Source organism: Acipenser ruthenus, chromosome 27 (assembly GCF_902713425.1).
Source record: "Acipenser ruthenus chromosome 27, fAciRut3.2 maternal haplotype, whole genome shotgun sequence".
NCBI lineage: Eukaryota > Metazoa > Chordata > Actinopteri > Acipenseriformes > Acipenseridae > Acipenser > Acipenser ruthenus.
This window is the reverse complement of record NC_081215.1, coordinates 20819053-20838246: the sequence shown is the minus strand read 5'-3', so window position 1 is coordinate 20838246 and position 19194 is coordinate 20819053. Positions and strand designations below refer to the sequence as shown.

Sequence of the window (19194 nt, the reverse complement as noted above, 5' to 3'; positions counted from 1 at the left end):
TTGGTGAAATCCAAACACTAACAAATCTCATTAAAATCAGGTGTCGTTATTTTCTGATAGCTATTTAAATTCAGAACCTGGCTATTAAACAGGCTAATGCATTGTGTCGTTTTGCTGGCAGGGAGTCACATTGGTTAGCTGTAGCAGTACCAGGAGCTTTACCTTGGGACACATAATCCTTGCTGCAGCCAACACTACCATAAAACCAATCACCATGACAGTTAGCTTTCAGTGGCACATCGAATGAGCTATTATACAGATTGAGATTAAACCCCGCTAGAAAAAATACTCATTCTTCTCCAGCACTTTAGTCAGTGCTTGCATTAGTCATATTAACTAATGAATGCCTCTCTGGGTAGCAGTTCTGGGGAATATCAAATTGTACAGTATCTCATTTAGCAAACAAACATATACAAATTCTGCCATTTATTGAAAAAAGGGTGGTCTACATAAGCACGAAAATTTGCAGAATTATATTTTTTGTCCACCAAGTGGCACTATGCGCTTAATAAAAAAATAAATAAACAAAAAACAGAATCAGATTGTCTTTTTTGCATTAGAAATCAATAACCAAGACTGCATTGCGTTTAAAAGACTGGCTTTACAGTGATGAACTGTGAACTGTAGCTAAAGTGAATAAATATAATCAGATGTACCTCACGCTCTCACATTGAACACGGTCATGAAGCAGTTGTTATTTATAACAGGCAGGGATGACTGTCCCAGCCTCAGTGAAGACGAGCAGCACAGTGTGAAGGGCATTCTCAAGGGTGATGCTCTCTCAACACACTGTTCCTTCTCTGGATTTTTAGTGCATTCAAATCCAATCTGAACCCTGCGCTTTCTCAAAGGAAGTCTAGCCAACACAACCTGTGTACAATATATATATATGGCTGTGGCTGTGTGTAGGTAGTGTATGTCACTTCGATTTTTGGATATAGGTCGTGGTTCATGATATTTATAGCTGGGGCGAAGAATATGTTACTCTCATGCTTTTTAAAGTTTAAAGTGGTGCCTATTATTCTATTTCAGGGACTCCCACTGCATACCAGTTGAAGCCATTCCCTGCTTTACTGTGAGCAGAATACTTACAGTATATGGACTTGTAGAAAGGGTGCAATGCATGTAGTTTCTGTATTCCCCAACTTGAATGTTACTAGCATACAGATAAGTTTGATTTTACATAAGAACCGCCCCCCTTTCTACATGCAATCAGTTACCCAGGGATCTTTTGTGTGAAATCAAACATGACTGCATGAAGCAATTTTAGCCACAATATTTATGTCCTGTATGTTTGCTGCATGACGTGCAGGAGTATGGTTATTTTCTGTGGCACAGGTTTTATTTTTATAGCTGGAAGGTACTATGGATTGAAGGAGACTGTATTGATCAGTTTCTGTGAATATGAGGGCCTGGAGTCAGTCAGAATTGCTGGTTACAGTTCTAAAGGAATCATTAGTGGGATCTGGAGTGTTTTAGCTTCCGTCTGAGGCAGTGGGATGTCAGGAATATCGTTTCATTAGCTCAATTTACAACCTTGTCTGTATTGTCCCAGCAACTAATCATGTGCATCCAATTGGCAAACTAATTATTGAATAAGTTGAGCCGTTACTGCTGTTTGTCACCTGAAACAAAGGCTAGTTAGACAGGCAGTGTTAATTAATGCAGTAGCATTCGGCAGAATGGGGTATGTTCCTAAGTCTGAAATGCCATTCTTTTGGAATGATACAGTAAGTGCATGTGTTGATGTATAAATTAATAATGGATCTACATAGTTAATTGGATGAATTGTGTGGAGAAAACAAAACAATACTATAGTATTCTTAAGCAGGATTTACATCATCTTCATTTTAAAAAGAAGACCCCGGAACTGTGTTTTTTTTTTTACAGGGTTCAGTGATACAGCGCAGTAGGACATTTTGAAGCAAGTTCCAAGATTTAAGTTGCTGTGGATGAGTAATAAGATCTGGTATGCTGTGCTGTTTAAAAAAATAAATTCTAAATCATAATTAAAAGGCACATGGTATCTTATGAGATTGATGTAATCATTTTGGAATTTGTCAGTGGTAGGGCTTACACTATGTTATCGTTATTAAGGCTTGTAAAATGACTGCCAAGTTGAGTGAAATGTGCTTTTTTTATAGTGCTGTATTGCAGTAAAACCTAAAAGCTCAGTAGCTAAAGGGAGAGTGCTCTTTTGAAGTGGAGGATGACAGCTCAAGTCAGCGTGTTGCCATCCCAGTTAACTGGATTCCTTCAGGTTCAAACAACGATCCCTTTCAGCAAAATGCAAGGGAAAGAGAAAAGTGTTGGAGCTGTCCAAACTAGCTGATCTGTTTTCAATAGGAAACTAAACACGTTCCGGTAAGTGCAGGGTTAGTGGTACAGTCAGTATGTGCTTTTTATTCACAGATTGACAAAGTAAGCGCAGAGGTGCAATAACTGCAATAGGCAGCCCGGCAATAGGTGTGCATTTCTAGGTATTATTATTCATTGCAGTGTGCAATGTCATCTGGAACAACTAGGCAAAGACCACAATAATTCAAACCCTTATGCTATAGCTAAGCAGTACTATACACACATTATTTCCAATATTGTGGCTTTAGATTTGTAGAAGTGTCTTTTTTCAAGGTCAGGTTTTTTTTATAATAGGCTGTTTTATAATACAAGATGTTCAAACATTAATTTAAAGGATCTTAAAGTAGTTTCTGGCATGCAGTTGTATCTGGGTTTCAAGGCTTATACAGGAAAGACAGTAAAGAACAACAGCTGCTCATATTTGAATCAAAGTTAATGTTTCACAGAATCCATTGTTGCATTACTGCTATATCCTTTAATCGTGACTGTGTTCTGTATATTCCGAGATACTAAATCTAAAGCCACAGCTATTGAGTATTTGTAGAAAGAAAAAAAAAACAGCATAAGAAAACATGATGACCTTTAAAACTGTGCTTGATTTTATCAAACAGAGATAATACACATTTCAGTTCTGCAGGTATTGGTTAGGGCATGTAGAAGCTGGTACTGTATGAGAACCCCCCCTGTTCAAAATATTCATTACGATATTTCTCTGAAGCCTTTATTTGAGTGTAGTAAGTACTTTCCTGCACAGAAAGCATGTGCAAGCACAACAGGAAAATGACTTAAGACAGGGTGCTAAGACATGATCACAAAGAGCATTCCTACCCGTAGAGTAATGGTGACTGTCCAATAATAAACCAACTGTGCTGAAACCACTGTTTGCTTAATCCTGGTCAGTACATACAAAGGAAAACATTTGCTCTTCATGCTAAAATGTTCTGCTTTTCATAATGTCTTAGTGTAAGCCTGAAACCCAGATTTATTTCTCCTTGATGTAAACGGCTGGTTAATTGTACCACTGCTTCAACCACATATCCCAATCTCATTCCACACTGCACTAAGGAAGAAGAATAAAGATGGTCTTGAACTTGTCTGGAAGATTAGATACAGTTCAGTGTTCTATTTCTGATGGGCAAACGCTGCAAAATAAAAGTGCCATGTGTTTGGATGTCCTGGAAGAATCAATGGCTCAATGTTTTTCGTTGTAAATGCTGGCGTTGAGTAATCCTACGACTTTCATGTGTTTTATCGTGTGATCTTTTGAACAATGAGGTTCACTTGTTTCTTTATTCATTACCACTTACCATACATCTCATATTTAATTTACCATCAGCCCCTGGGCACCCGGCGTTTGGTGTACACTATCATAAAAAGCTGACTTGTACAGAAAAGATACAGCACATTAGATGACTAATGCTTGAGGCCCATCTTTCAGCACTAATGACAGCTTTGGCTGTAATAGGTTATAAAATAAATAGTGGTTGCTGTAAATGAGTAATGCATCTTTTCTGTGCCTGATGGTATAGGTTAGAGGTGTTTCCCAGCCATGCTTTTGACACTCAAACATATCAAATAGAACCATTTCTCTTAAATGTTGTATGTGTACCGTAGGCACTCCTCGCTTCAATGACAAATGTTGTTGCTTGGAGTGGCCGACGTTTGATAGACTGACAAGATATTAAAGTATGTGAAATGGTTCAATTTTCTTTCCTAAGTCGCCATTCTTGCAAAGATCCAGCAACTCACAGCATCCCAGTCACACTGATTGATTACCTGATAGTCAAGATCAAACTGATCATGGTGCAGAGCTATTCAGTATTGCTAGAGGGTTACTGTAGAAAATTCAGATTTGACCTTTAGCTTAGTGCATTTGGTAATATGTTCCCTGACAAAACTTGTATGTCCCTGCTTTCATTAGTTTGGCAGTACTGTGCAGTACATGTACACATAGCGGTTTCTCTCAAGACAGCTGTGATGGAATGTTTCATTTGTGCTATTCTTTTTATCTGTACTGTTTTGGGCTCATTGCTTCAGGGCTGGCTCTGAATCCACTTAGCACCTTGTTCAATGTCAAAGCAGAATCTTTGTAATACATTTCAACATGGAGCAGCGGTTTTAAAAACAAACAGTACTTGGTTTATTGCAAGTGGATTTATCCAGCACTGCTGCTGCTGCTTTGATCTTTCCTAACAGCCAGACCTGCTTCACGTCACCAGGTCTACTGGAGGCAGGTTTAAGAAGTGGTTAATCTATCTATCTTTCTTTAAGCTACTTTAAAAGACATAAAGACTGCGGATGAGCTTCTAATCCTCATTTGTCTTGTCGTTCTGTTTGATTTATGATATTTGCATTTGTAATAACTTCGTCGTCTTTAATGATCTTGCCATAGCGATGTCATTAATTGTTTTTTTATTTGTTATATAGCATTATGCGAGTTTATACAGGCTTCTAAATTGAGAGATGGGGCCGGACGTTTCACTGCGAGTGGCGATGAAGGTAAACCCCCTTCTGATGGTCCTTCTGATGTCATCTTCTCAGTGCCGCTTGTGACCCTTAACCTTTAACTTTCCACCTCCTTCTTTCACAGCACTCCTACTTTTTTATTTCAAAGCTGGCTTCCTCTGAGAGGGCGGAGGGACCTCGGCAATACTTTTTTTTATAGCTCCTTCCTCAAAAAGCTTATGAAAAAGACTTGCACGCTGTATACTGTACTGTACCTTGCATATCAAGTAAAGCTGCTTATGTTGCTTTGTCATTGTAATTTCCCCCTCAGCAGATACTGTATGTGCACATTGCCTTCTAAGCTACTGTAACACTATGTTTTCACACTTCTAAGAAATGTTGTATTGATATAAGTACTGCCACCTTTTATTTTACATTTGCATTGTTATAACCCAGTTTTATTGATTTGCTTGAACAAAAAACATCTTTTAAAGTATATGAACTAATCCTAGCATGTGCAGTACCCATACTGTTCTTTTTTTAAAGACAGAAGACAGTTGATATTTGCAATATAAAAGTGGTAGTATCTTATGCAGTACTTTTTTCTTTCCTTTTTAAGAAACTTGTGCTGATTTCTTTGTGTCCTGTGAAGGAAGTCTTGTGTCTCGATCTGTTTCTAATTGGCTGTTGCCATGTACTGTATGTAAGTGTGCCCCCCCCAACCCCCCCCCCCGGGTAAACTGGTTATTAACAGACTCCAATGTTTCTGTTTTAGGGGAGAATTTTGAGCAGAGCCCTTTAAGGAGAACATTTAAATCCAAGGTGTTGGCTCACTACCCTGAGAATGTGGAGTGGAGTCCTTTTGACCAAGATGCTGTGGGAATGGTTAGTGACTCTCGAAGACAAGGAAGAAGAAAGCGCTTTGTATATGTTAATGGAATACTAAAGCCTGATCCATAATCCCTGTTAACGAGACCTTGTTCATTAAGTAATGTCTTTCTAGGCAGCTGTGTAATTATGATGCTGCACCACTAGTGATGGTAATCTGTTTATCACAGAAATGCACAGTGTAGTCATAAGTTACAGCCGGGAAATGCATTCATATATAATCTACATACAGTATAAAAGGTTGGATTGTTTTTCTAAGTTTATATTTTAATGGGAGAGATAGTTTCACCTCTACATTGTTATTAAGTAAGAAAAGCATCACCCAGTTTCAAATTCATGTGTGTGGTTTCCATGCAATCTAATGCCTACCCTCTCTGTTTATTAAAAGCTCTGCATGCCCAAAGGCCTTTCCTTCAGGACCCAGGCTGACAACAAAGACCCTCAGTTCCATTCCTTCATTATCACCCGGGAGGATGGCTCCAGGACTTACGGATTTGCTCTCACCTTCTACGAGGAGGTCACCAGCAAACAGATCTGCAGTGCCATGCAGACCCTGTACCACATGCACAACGCGGACCAATATGACATCCTCCATACCTCACCCAGCGCCGGGAAAGACAGCGCCAGCAACGGGACGTCCATGACGAAACTGCAGCGGTTCAACTCCTACGACATCAGCAGAGACACGCTGTACGTCTCCAAATGCATCTGCTTGATTACGCCCATGTCCTTCATCCAGGCTTGCAGGAAAATACTGCAGCAACTCCACCAAGCTGTGACTTCCCCCCAGCCGCCCCCCCTGCCGCTGGAAAGCTACATCTTCAACATCCTCTACGAGGTTCCCCTGCCTCCCTCCGGCAGGTCTTTGAAATTCTCAGGTGTATACGGACCAATTATATGCCAGAGGCCAAGCACCAGTGAACTGCCGCTCTTTGACTACCCTGTTAATGAAGTGTTTGAGCTGCTGGGCGTGGAGAATGTCATACAGCTCTTCACCTGCGCACTGCTGGAGATCCAGATACTACTGTATTCCCAGCGTAAGTATAGTCTTTTCAGTCTCTTCGCCAGAGGCTTCAGTATTGTGTGTGTACCTGTGGAAAGAGGCTAATCGCAGTTCTGGTTGAAGAACGTTTGTTATTTGAGAACACTTCCGTTTTGTCTTGTGAATGTCAAGCTGCAGTGCGCTTCTAAGTGAAAATAAATGGCACTCTCAACTCTATTGTTAGAGCAAATGAGTACAGCAGTATGACCAAATCAAGTTGAGGACAGTGCTTCTTATCGTTGATCTACTTCAACAGTACATGGATTAGAATGTGCGTGTTCACTACATGGATGAGGTCCTCAGTCTTTAGTATGGAGCCTAACCTTATACTGTACTTAGTTTAATACTGCTTGTGTCCCAGATTATATTTATAGCCAGCTAATCCAGTTTAATTCAGGTTCAGGCTACAATAGAACCAGATTGGTACTGTAACCCTAAAAAGGTTTTTAGAGTTTAGATCCGGTTATTCTGTCTCATTCTGACAGACAGACTATATAGGAAAGTCTTACTAACTTAATGATCTCAGATTTATTGAGCTACTAACAGAAACACCAAGATAAAAGTATAATAGGAAATTGAATTTGCCACTGCAGTAATGTGTGTGTACAATTGATGTCAAATTACTTGGGAATAGAATACGTACCGTATCATGACATTTTATAAATCACCCCCCAAATATATAATTTCCATCCTATGAAACCTGTGCTGTGAGCCGTCCCTTAGGAATGTCAGCAGCCCGTTTCAGACAACAGCAACAAGCAGTCATCAGATTACAATTGACATGCTCAGAGTAATTGAATAACCAGCTCATTTATAGGGCAGTATGCTCTGAAGATGTTTTTTAACACCTCTGTTTCCTTTGCTTTGCCCCCCTTTTGAGGTATTAAAGATTTCAGGCTAGATTTTCAAAAACCATTTACTCCAAATCATCATTAGCGTGTTCTGAAAGGAAAACACATCAAATCAAATTTCAAAATGAACATAGAAACAACTAAAGTCTTACGAGGCACATCAATTTTATGTCTTCTTGGTTATTGCTGGTTTGGGTATGTTTTTATGTAGCTAACACTTGCTGCATACTTATCATAAAGGTATTTCAGAAGATATTTGTCTATTTCAGTTCAAATGTTAAGGGTACAGCAACCACAGTCTACGTGGAATAATAATTAGACACACCAGAGCTAGCATTTCACCATGTGTAAGATCATGTGGTTCTTCCATGTGAATATTAAGATAAATAACTTATAAAAACAATAAAGCCTGCATCTTTTGATGAGAACAAGGAATTATAAACTGTGATGGAGTCTGCAGTTTTATAAGGAGTAGAATAAACTGAAAGAGATTAGCTTGTCAGGTACTGAAGCTGTAGGGTTGCTAAGCAACGGATCTCTGAAACAGGAGGCTGCCGGTGATGCAGTGTAAATATGATTGGATAGAAATTACATCATCGTTTTGCAGGACTCTAAACACTGCAGGATTTTCTACAGCATTCTGAAGAATTAAGTAAATAATAAGTGAATGAAGCAAGGCAGGGTGCCATTATATAAAGTGTCAAGAATGGTTAGAATACTGTAGCTTCTTGCTGTAAACATTAAGCATGGTTTAAAATAGGAATATTGTGCATAAGTAATGTGGTAAAGGCCTTTTATACATCCATTTCCCCTGAGAAACCTTTTATACATCTGCTGTTGGTTTTCACTGTTGCAATGCCTGCCATAATGTTAAATGATCAATCTGCTGCACCTGATTTTACTGCAGCAGTAACACATGTCTGGCTTGGGTTTCCTTTGTCTGAAGCAGTGTGGAAACTCAGGTAGCCTATGGCAATGATAGGGAACCATGTTTATTTGAACTAAAATACATTTTTAAAAAAGACCTCTTTAAAAAAAAAAATGACATCATACATTTTTAATTGTACTGCCTTTGCACTCTCCTTTGCTTTATGATGTCTTAAAAATAACACCCCATCTGTCCTTGCACTGCCCTCCCGTTCTTTATGATGTCTTTATATCAGACCTGTGTTTTCAGGATTAGGGTCCATTCCTGAGTCAGACCTGCTGTGCCTGATAACTGTAGCAGAAAGGGATTCATTTTTATAAGACATGAGTCTAGTGCTGAGTAGCGGGAGAGGATCCTGGCTGTGCTTTATTTAGCAGTACTATCCAGCCAAAGCAGTTTAGTGGGAAACTAAAAGGAAACATGATAGAGTTAATACTATCTAATCTTATTTTGCTGCACTCAGGGAAGGAAATAAGACTTTCAGTGCAAAGCAGTCTGAGCCAGTCCAAGCCTTGCTTTGATCTGTTGTCACGTGTTCTCGTGATCTCTACTGTTTGTCACCATAGGAATAGGTTTATAAAACTTGAAGTGGACCCTAACTGCCACAAAATATCGAGAGTGCTTTCTATCCCATCAGCCAGCTACATGACTCATTAAAAAACAAATATCCAAACTTCTTGGGTTACTTAATATGGTGTTTCTAGTACTGGTATAATGCCACAGTGTTTATATTGGCATATTGAAGATTTCACTGAAGGTTGAATGTATTTTGTTTAATGCTAAACTGTACTGATTAGGTTGTTGGAAACATCAAGGCTTTATAAATTGTGGTATTTGAGGGTTACTTTGTTCCACTTTATGAGAACATAGACTTATTTGCAAGCCATTTCAAACTGTAATATTACACTTTCCAACGTAATTTCAATTTTGTTTTTTTAGGGAAGTATAAAACAGTTGTGATTTGCGTGCAGTCACATTGTGCTTTAGGTCCTTGACTGTATCCCTTCCTGAACCTAGCATGTCATATCATAGTGAACTGTAGCCGCCAACGGGTGTGAATAACAGCGGGAGATTTCTGTTTCAGATTACCAGAGATTGATGACGGTGGCGGAGAGCATCACAGCTTTAATGTTTCCATTCCAGTGGCAGCACGTCTACGTTCCCATTCTCCCTGCCTCGCTCCTGCATTTCCTGGACGCCCCTGTACCTTACATGATGGGCTTACACTCCAACGGACATGACGACAGGTCCAAACTGGAGCTCCCCCAGGAGGTGAGAGGGTGTCACTACAGATCAGTGGAGATCAGCGGTGTAGTCCTAAATATTGATTTTCTTAAAGAATTATTATACAAATTCACATTTTATATCTATACTGAACTTCTTGTAACGCATATGATAGGTAATGCATTTATCTAATTTCTACACACAGTTGTAATCCATGCACTGGTGCTGTTGTCTGCATTTTTAGCTTTCTTAAAAATAGTAGTTTGTAATAGAAGAAGTTCCTAATTCAAACAGTTGTGCAGGGGATGTGAGTCATGTGACTTAGCGTGCCTATTATGCGAGATCCGACTCAACTATACCACTGCTGCCTATAAAAAAAAAAATATATAGTACCATTTACTTCAGCCTTTATAAAACCTCCATTCATTTTGTCAAATTAGAAAGTACCTGAGAGTGCTTAAGAGGTTATATTACTTTGTTGTTTGCTTCTAGTTTTGTAAAATTAAGAGGTGTTTTTCTCTCCTTTCAAGACTGGAATAAAAATCTGCCCCCACAGTAGTACTGAACAGATGCTGTTTTAAAATAATAAAAAACAGCAATGGTTTTGACATGAAGTGTGAAGTCTTTCACATTGTCATATTATTTTTCTCTACCTTTTAATGACAGACCTATCAAAGAGATTGAGCACTGCGCTGCCGTGCAGATCATTCCTGATCTGAGACTCGTGTCTCCAGAAGCCTCAGTTTCAGTTCTGCTCTTTGCAGCTTACTCAAGATATCTGTTTCACACATGTGCAATCCTAACAACTTCTCACTCTGATTACTGGTGACAACAAGAGAGTTTCCAAAACAGTCAATGCTTTTTTCATCATAGAAATTCCAGCGAAGTCAAGTCATTCTGCCCTGTCAGAACAGATTACTGTATGTCTGGGAATTCCAATTTTTTTTTTTTAATAAATTTGGAATCGTCAATTATTTTTCTTATTTTCTCCCCAATTGTGTAAGCCCAATTATTGTTTATTTCAACCTGGCTCACCGCTGCCACCCCCGCGCTGACTCGGGAGAGACGAAGACGGACACACGTGTCCTCTGAAACGTGTGCCGTCAGCCGTCCGCTTCTTTTCACTCTGCAGGCCCGCCATGCAGTCACCTCAGAGCTACAGCGTCGGAGAACCAGGCAGCTCTGGGCAACTTACAGGCAGGCCCACAGGCGCCCAGCCAGTCTACAGGGGTCGCTGGTGCGCGGTGAGCCGAGGACACCCTGGCCGATCTAGGCTCCCCCCTCCCCCAGGCGGCGCTCGGCCAATTGGTGCCGCCCCCGGGGAACTCCAGTCCACGGTCGGCAGTGGAATAGCCTGGACTCGAACCAGCGACCTCCAGGCTGTAGGGTGCATCCTGCACTCCACGCGGAGCGCCTTTACCGGATGCGCCACTCAGGAGCCCCAAAACGCATACATTTTAATGCTGGATTTTAAAGCTATCTTTGCATTTCCAGTCAGACTTGCAGACGCTTTTAAATGTTGAGAGTTTTCCAGATTGTTAAAGATCAATGCCAGTAGGGGAAAATTAAACAGAGCCATTAAAACCGAATTTCCCTGCTTGCGTTCGCTCCAAAAGAATATACAATACTGCAAAGTGTATCTGTTCCTACAGAGAGAAAGGAGTACATTTTTGGGGAAATACGGTTATTTAAATGACCTGTTTCTAATGCACCAGAGCACTGTGATTGTGGATGCTTTTGTGATTGTAGATCACTTAACCCTAATGTGCCAGTAAATGTTTTCTCTTGGCTCTCAGATGTTGTGGTTTCACTTGCAAGAGCCCAGTTTCCTCAATAGAAAAATCTAAGATTGTAAACCCCAAATATACAAATCCACCGGAACAACTCTCACTGCTGCCCATAGCTTCAGGATTCCTGACATGCCTTTAGAACCATGTGATGTGTACAGTATGTACATTTCTGTAGCAATTGGTGCAGTCCCTGTAACAGGATAGTATTTTCCTTAAACAGAAACCTGTTGAACAGAAACGACTTTTATCAGGGCATGTATAAAATGACATTAATTTTGCTCTTTTACGATTGTGCAAGCTCAAATAAAATACAAAGCAGTGTGTTTGGGCCATGCTAATCAATTCCATCTGCTCCGAAAGTTTATATTAGGAGACGTAGAAAAGTAGGGGATTGCCAAATTACCAAATATTTGGAACTATGCTGCTACACTACAGAGATTCTGAAGTATTGGAGATTGAGGCTGTAAAATAAATCTTGCTGACAGACTGGAAAGCAACATTGGGTTTTAATTTAAAGAAAAAACTATAAAATGCAGACTAATAGAAACGAAGCACAGCAGATGCAGAAAAAGAGCATCAGTGTTTGTCTTGCAGCAGAAAGTGACCCTGTTGTTTTTATTGACATGTATTTGAGGCAGTGTCTGGAGCTGTGTAATTCTGTTCATCTTTGATACGTACGATTATTGACAGCCTGTGACAAGCGTAACTTTTTTCCATTGGATTCAATAAATCAGTTATGTCATTAATACTGTGTCCACAACATTAGGGATTGAGTGCCATGGGGGATTCCCAGAGAACTCTAAGCAAATTAGAGTTCGTATTTTTTGGTTTCCATTTTATGTTGGTTTAATAAAAGGGACAGAAAATGGCACGTTAAAAAGATAAACACAACGCTCCTCTGTGGCTGCCAGAAGGTGGATAGTTTGCTGCTTTCAGATGCACAGTGACCCCTGGTGCCTCTCTCAGCAAACTACACTTAATCTTTTTGTTTTGTTTTGATTTAAATGCATTGTATGGCAGGACAGCGACTTTTATTTCTATGCTTTTTTTTCAGGCTAACCTGTGTTTTGTGGACGTCGACAACCACTTCATTGAACTGCCTGAGGACTTGCCGCAGTTTCCCAACAAACTGGAATTTATTCAGGAAATCTCCGAGGTCTTGATGGCTTTTGGAATACCTCCAGAAGGGAACTTGCACTGTAGTGAAAGTGCCTCCAAGCTGCAAGGTCTCCGGTCCAGAGACATCGCTTCTGACAAGCGCAACGGGAACGTTGCAAGCTCCCCTATGAACTCCTGTGACCTACTGAAGGAAAACAAGACCATAGCCAGGCTGCAGGCTCTCGTCAAAAGAACTGGTGTCAGCTTGGAGAAGGTGAGCTAACGTCTCGAGTCTGAAGACTTTTTAAGTCCATGTCAGACCCACAGGCTCCCTCAGTCATGCCCAGTTTTAGAAAACAAATCCTGGGTGACAGTTCACTACGTTCTTCCAAAGGTTTCCTGTACACTCTTACTTCATCAGAAATCAAATGGTGTTGGCTTAAAACAAGCTGCTAGAATTGTTTTCTTGTTGCAGTTGCTGCAATTATTAAAACACGTGCAAACTTTAACGTCTGGGTTTGCTGTCAGGCAGTGCTGTGAATTGATCCTGCAGTACCAGGTCCTCGGGTTAATGAAGCTCTTACCAACAGCTGTTCTAATAAACAAATACAGACACCTGTGCTTGGCTGATGTCCCCAATAATCAAGCTTCCAGACTGCAGCCCTGAAATAAAGAATCTGCCGGGACTTGTACAGTAATTAAGTAATAAATGGTTCCAGTTGACTGAAGTTTTCATAATATAATCTAGAAGGGCAAAGGGTTTTAATCGCATTAACATGCTGACTGTGGCAGTGGTGTCCTCAGCTATGGAGGTTTCTAGTATTGTTTGTTTTGCTTTCTCACTGTTCACTTATGCTGGATTCAATGTGGCACCCTCACTGAGGCTAATACATTTCAATTCCTGGAGTTGTAGAAACTGATATCCTCCAGGTTTACCGTAGAATTTTACACAGTGACTCACAAATGTTTGCAGAAGGAATGCCAATGAGCGTGTTCCTCTTTAGTGAGCTGTTCTTGTTTGTCTGCAACAGAGAGAAAGGCTTTACTCTAGATTTAGAAAAGCAGTCTATTACAGATCAGGTTTACATCAGTTCACATTAAATGTATTTTATTGTCACAGAGAGGTTAGCTGTCACAGATACAATTAAAAAGAGATCGGGTTACCAGCTTATCATTTGTAGATGCTTGTTGTGTAATTTAATTTCGTAACAAAAAAAAAAACCTTTAAAACAATGTCAGTCTTGCTTTGGCCCACAATCAGTAAAAGTTAAAAAAAAATCAGATATTCTATCACAAATAATGTATTTTGAATGAATTGATTCAAGATTATAATGATGACATATTCTTTGTCATTTTCTTTAGTCATCACCAGGCAGTGAAGAAAATTGCTACTGTGTATCTTAACTCAGAGGAGTACTGCACAGTGCTCTCTGTAAAACGATGAGAAAGATGAAATCAGACAGTCCCTTCCCCTTTGATCAGGAGTTGTTCAGTTGATTCCTAGAATACTGTGATTCCTTTTTAGAAGGTAAATGGTCCCTGGATAATTCTTGTGAAGTGCACATAACAAGAGTACACAAGCCCAAGCACGCTTAACAAGGAAACAGGAATAACTGACGTTCATAAAACCCTAAATGGTATAGATAGTTAACCCACTACTTAGGTCACTACCTCAAAAGAGAGTAGAATGAGAGGGCATAAATGGCAGCTTAGTAAACATACATTTTAGAATAGAAGGTTTACACCAGGGGTGGGCAATTCCGGTCCTGGAGGGCCGGTGTCCCTCCTGGCTTTTGTTCCAACTGTGCTCTAAATTACTTAATTAGACCAATAATTGGTAATAATTGGTCCAATTAAGTAATTTAGGACAAAGTTGGAACAAAAGCCAGGAGGGACACCTGCCCTCCAGGACCGGAATTGCCCACCCTTGGTTTAGACAGAGCGTTATAAATGCATGGAACAGCCTTCCATTAAACTAGTTTGGAGTTGGAATTGATCGGATTGCCTTCCCATTCCCATTTTTCACTGACTCCTAAGTGATAAATCATTGATGCGTGGAACATGTGCATTTATTTTGTAAAGGTTTCTCTAAACAAGTATGATGAAATTGAGAATCAATGTTGGCACTTACGGTAATTACTGCCCAATTTGCCTTTTGATCCGATGAAAGCATTGTCCCCACAAAGCTGTAAACAAATGCAGTTACTCACCAACTTTTTGTAATTGTATTGTTAGTGTTTTGGATTGAACTGCTTTTGCTTGAATTCTGGGTCTGTTTGTCACCTGTGCCTCACAGGGCTGACATAAACATCAGCCGGACGACTGTAAAGTTTCCTTGTATTACTAATCCATTGATATATTTACCAATTATGATAAGTGACCTTGTATTGCATTTAGAAATTTTGGGGAAAAAAAATTGTATTGTGGCAACTATAAAGCATTTGTACTTCAAGAATCTTACTATCCTAAGATTCCTAATAACAGTCCTAGCCCTGTATAAAGACCCACTTCTGCCTGTGGAGTTGCTGTAAACATGGCAGTTTACTCCAGTAAGTGTACACATTTCCAGCACGGAAGCCCTGCTTTTCCAGTGTCTTGTTCTGGAAGTGTAAGTCTCGAATGAGACGGGTCCTGTTCTTCTTGTGGGAGCTCACAAGGCTTTGTCTGCGCAGCTCGAGCTGAGGGATGAGGAGGAGGCGAGCAGCAACAAGGACCTGAAAGTGCAGTGTGACGAGGAGGAGCTCCGGATGCACCAGCTCAACATCCAGCTGCGAGAGGTCTTTGCCAACCGATTCACGCAGATGTTCGCAGATTACGAGGTGTTTGTGATCCAGTCCAGTCAGGACAAGGAGTCCTGGTTCAGCAACAGGGAGCAGATGCAAAACTTCGATAAAGTACGTTTTCTAAAATGTATTATATATATATATATATATATATATATATATATATATATATATATATATATATATATATATATATATATATATATATATATATATTATACATTTGTATTATTTATTAGTCTGACCTGTTGAGATTAAAAACCCTGGACAAAGATGCATTGCAGGTGTGCATTGAGCAGTTCTCATTTATATAATTAGCCAGTTGAGGAACATTTGGTTTAATTGACACAATTTAACAGAAGATGCTTTTTCCAATTCATATTATTATTATTATTATTATTATTATTATTATTATTATTATTATTATTATTATTATTATTATTATTATTATTTGGCAGACGCCTTTATCCAAGGTCACTTATAGGTGTTACGGGGCAGCAGAGTGGAGTAGTGGTTAGGGCTCTGGACTCTTGACCGGAGGGTCAAGGGTTCAATCCCCAGTCGGGGACACTGCTGTTGTACCCTTGAGCAAGGTACTTTACCTAGATTGCTCCAGTAAAAACCCAACTGTATAAATGGGTAATTGTATGTAAAAATAATGTGATATCTTCTAACAATTGTAAGTCGCCCTGGATAAGGGCGTCTGCTAAGAAATAAATAATAATAATAATAATAATAATAATAATAATAATAATAATACAAAGTTACACTGCAAAAACAGTATCTAAATACAGTATAGTTTACAGTAAGTGCAAATACTACTTGAATACAATATGAGATAAGAAGTAACACATTGGGATTAAAACAATTTGTATCTCTAATGACATAATAGTAGTGCAATAGGGCAAGGATAGTGCATCAGCTGAGGGTCCAGTAATGTGGTGCTTAGGTTAGGCAAGTCCCATGCATAGTAGGAAGGGTGGATCAAGATATATATATATATATAAATCAATACTTTTTCAAGGTAAAACTCTGAATAATTCTACAACAGGGATTATTATAATTATTTGTAATATCAGGGCTGGTGTTGGTGTGTCTACTTGAGGTAATTGATACTTTTTATTTCATTTTGTAAGTTCTGATTTGAAAGTTGTGCTTTGAAAATGCTGTGGATGACTCTGCCCATGCTCCCCTCTGTCCTTGACCTGTAACCTTGCTTCCTCCCCTAGGCCTCCTTCCTGTCTGATCAGCCTGAGCCGTACCTGCCTTTCCTCTCCAGGTTCCTCGAGACACAGATGTTTGCTTCCTTTGTCGACATGAAAATCATGGGCCACGATGACGAGGATAAGGACCCCATCATGAGGGTCTTTGACTCGAGGGTGGATAAGATCCGCATGCTGAACGTCAGGACCCCAACGCTGCGGACCTCAATGTACCAGAAGTGCACAGCGATAGACGAATCCGGTAAAGAGGTCTTTGGAATGCTGGAAATGCTTTTGAAGGCCTTTGCATTGCCTGTTTGAGTGTTTTTTACTTCTTATTTGATTGCAGAAAATTCGGGGAAGCACTGTTTGCCACTGTGTATGTCCTATATTTCCAGTGGTGCCTTTTTGTGAAGCATGGACAGCTATTTTCTGTACTTGTATGCATGATTCTGAGAATAGGAAGTAAAAGGCAACTGAACGATGTACTGTATGTTGGAATCAACACCACAGTAAATAAACTGATATTCATTGTTTTATTTGTTACATTTGAATAGAAATAAGTTTCTAGCCCAAATGAGTTGCTTGTTTCCGACAAAATTGATCATTTAAAAAAATATATATCATAATAATAATGTATTTTTACTGCCTTTTCTCTTTATTTTTTGTAATTGTGTACATGCAGTTTATGTTTCAAAACACAATACATTATCAAGTTGTATTGTTGCCCAAACCTAAATTAATACAAATTCACAATTTAAACATTTTTCAGTTGCATATATTGAGACTGTGTGTACCACAGAGGGTTAATCAAATTAGACACCTTGGTCTGATTCTGAAGAGAATATGCAGGCTACATGCAAGCCCTAAATAACCCCAAGGATACTGTATTCTGTTATGAGAAGCCCTTGTACATGTATTTCAAAAGAAATGTTGCTGTTTTGTGAGTGATTCACCATTGTATCCCATTGCTGTTTTCAGATGTGCTTCTTAAAAAGAGGTTTGAGAATATTGATCTGATAGCCCCCGTACCCCATCCTATTGGATTGGAGAACTATAAGGCTCACCTTAGTAATTATATATTTTATTTTAATTTTCTTATATACCTGGGTGGTGGTTTTTATTTGTGCTAAGCTGCCGTGCATTTTATCAACAGATTTCAAAGTAGTGGTTCCCATGTTGAGGATTTAAATGATCAACTGTAAGTGAAGACTGTCTGAATTCACCTGGACTGCAAGTTAACAGAGAGTACAAAAATTATTAAAATACTTAGTCCATTCTATTTATTACTGTTCTTCCCATTGGTTTCCATGCCACCTATAGTCTTAACCTTTAGTGGGTATAATCAAAGAAAGGAACAAGATGTTAGAGCAAGTTTCCCATAATATTAATCTGTGAGAAACCCTTAATTGCATTATAAATGAATAGAGGACTGTAGTGTTGATTTTGCTTACTGGGATCATCATGCTGTCTGGATGATTAGATGTAATCATTTCAGATTTTCCAGATAATTTGATGGCATACATACAGAGGCAGCACAGAGCAACGTTTCAACCCGATAATTGAAAGTCCCAGCAGAGAACACATACTGTACACGCAGTATATCAATGCTTTAAATGGTGCAGATGGACAGTTTATCCCCAGGGAGTCAAGCATAAGAATGCACTGCAGGCATGCAGATTACTAACTGTCCATTCCTTAAAGATGCATTTCCTCTTCATGAGGGAGCTTCAGACTTTAAATCAGAACATTTTGTGGCCTGTGTTAATTCTCTGTTCTGCATTTCAATCAAGCTTCCAAACATGCCCCTGCAAAAACAAGCCCCACCAAAAAACTTATGTTAGCATACAATAACACATTTATACTACAGACACTGTATTATTTTTCGATTGAATCCATTCGTATTAATAATGTAGTCATATTTTTTAACATCACTGGACAAAAATATTGTATAAGCAATTTTGAATAGATCAGTCGTTCTCCAGGTTTAAATGAAATACTCTTACATACTTAAGAGTACTTTATTTTTTGTACTCTTATGAGAGGAAATGCATCTTTTTTTTTTTTTTTTTAAGAATTACTAACAGGGTGAATTGTCCTGCATGGGTGTGAAACATTTTGAAGAAAATATAATTTTCTGGTTGCGAATTAGTGACGACTCAGTTTGTGACTACAAGTTATTGTGTTATTTGCTTAACAGAAAAAGCCATAGAAATGAGGCTGGCAAAGATTGATCACACTGCACTGCATCCACATCTCCTGGACATGAAGATTGGGCAGGGGAGATATGAACATGGATTCTTCCCCAAACTGCAGTCCGATGTACTGTCTGCAGGACCGACCAGCAACAAGTAAGTCAGAGAGATCTGCAAGAAAGAAATCTTTTAATCCTGAAAGTGGAATGGGAACCCGTGACTTAATTACTGAGAAGAGTGCAGATGTGTTCTGTAATGTCACTGATGGCATTTTAGAGGATTAATGGAATGCAAAGCGGTCTCCAAGAAAACTTTATATGGATATTCATGTTTATATTATTAGCCACAGTGACCTTACAAGGCATTTGTTTTCATTTATTTTGTATCCTT

General features: G+C 39.2%; 1 protein-coding gene across 6 annotated transcripts in view; it reads left to right on the top strand.

The window, feature by feature from the left end:
• The window catches only part of LOC117432398 (DENN domain-containing protein 5A), a 44365-nt gene that overhangs the window by 11583 nt on the left and 13588 nt on the right, over window positions 1–19194 (top strand). For 2 of the 6 annotated variants that reach the window (XM_059001767.1, XM_034054281.3), the window contains exons 2-9: window positions 4786–4857; window positions 5579–5688; window positions 6080–6728; window positions 9597–9784; window positions 12581–12898; window positions 15297–15518; window positions 16637–16871; window positions 18810–18960. In XM_059001767.1, the coding sequence (XP_058857750.1) occupies window positions 4786–4857; window positions 5579–5688; window positions 6080–6728; window positions 9597–9784; window positions 12581–12898; window positions 15297–15518; window positions 16637–16871; window positions 18810–18960 (1945 nt within the window). Of the gene's footprint in view, window positions 1–4785; window positions 4858–5578; window positions 5689–6079; window positions 6729–9596; window positions 9785–12580; window positions 12899–15296; window positions 15519–16636; window positions 16872–17590; window positions 17681–18809; window positions 18961–19194 lie in introns of those variants that run through there. The other 4 variants (XM_034054279.3, XM_034054280.3, XM_034054282.3 and 1 more) reach the window with 4 other exon arrangements.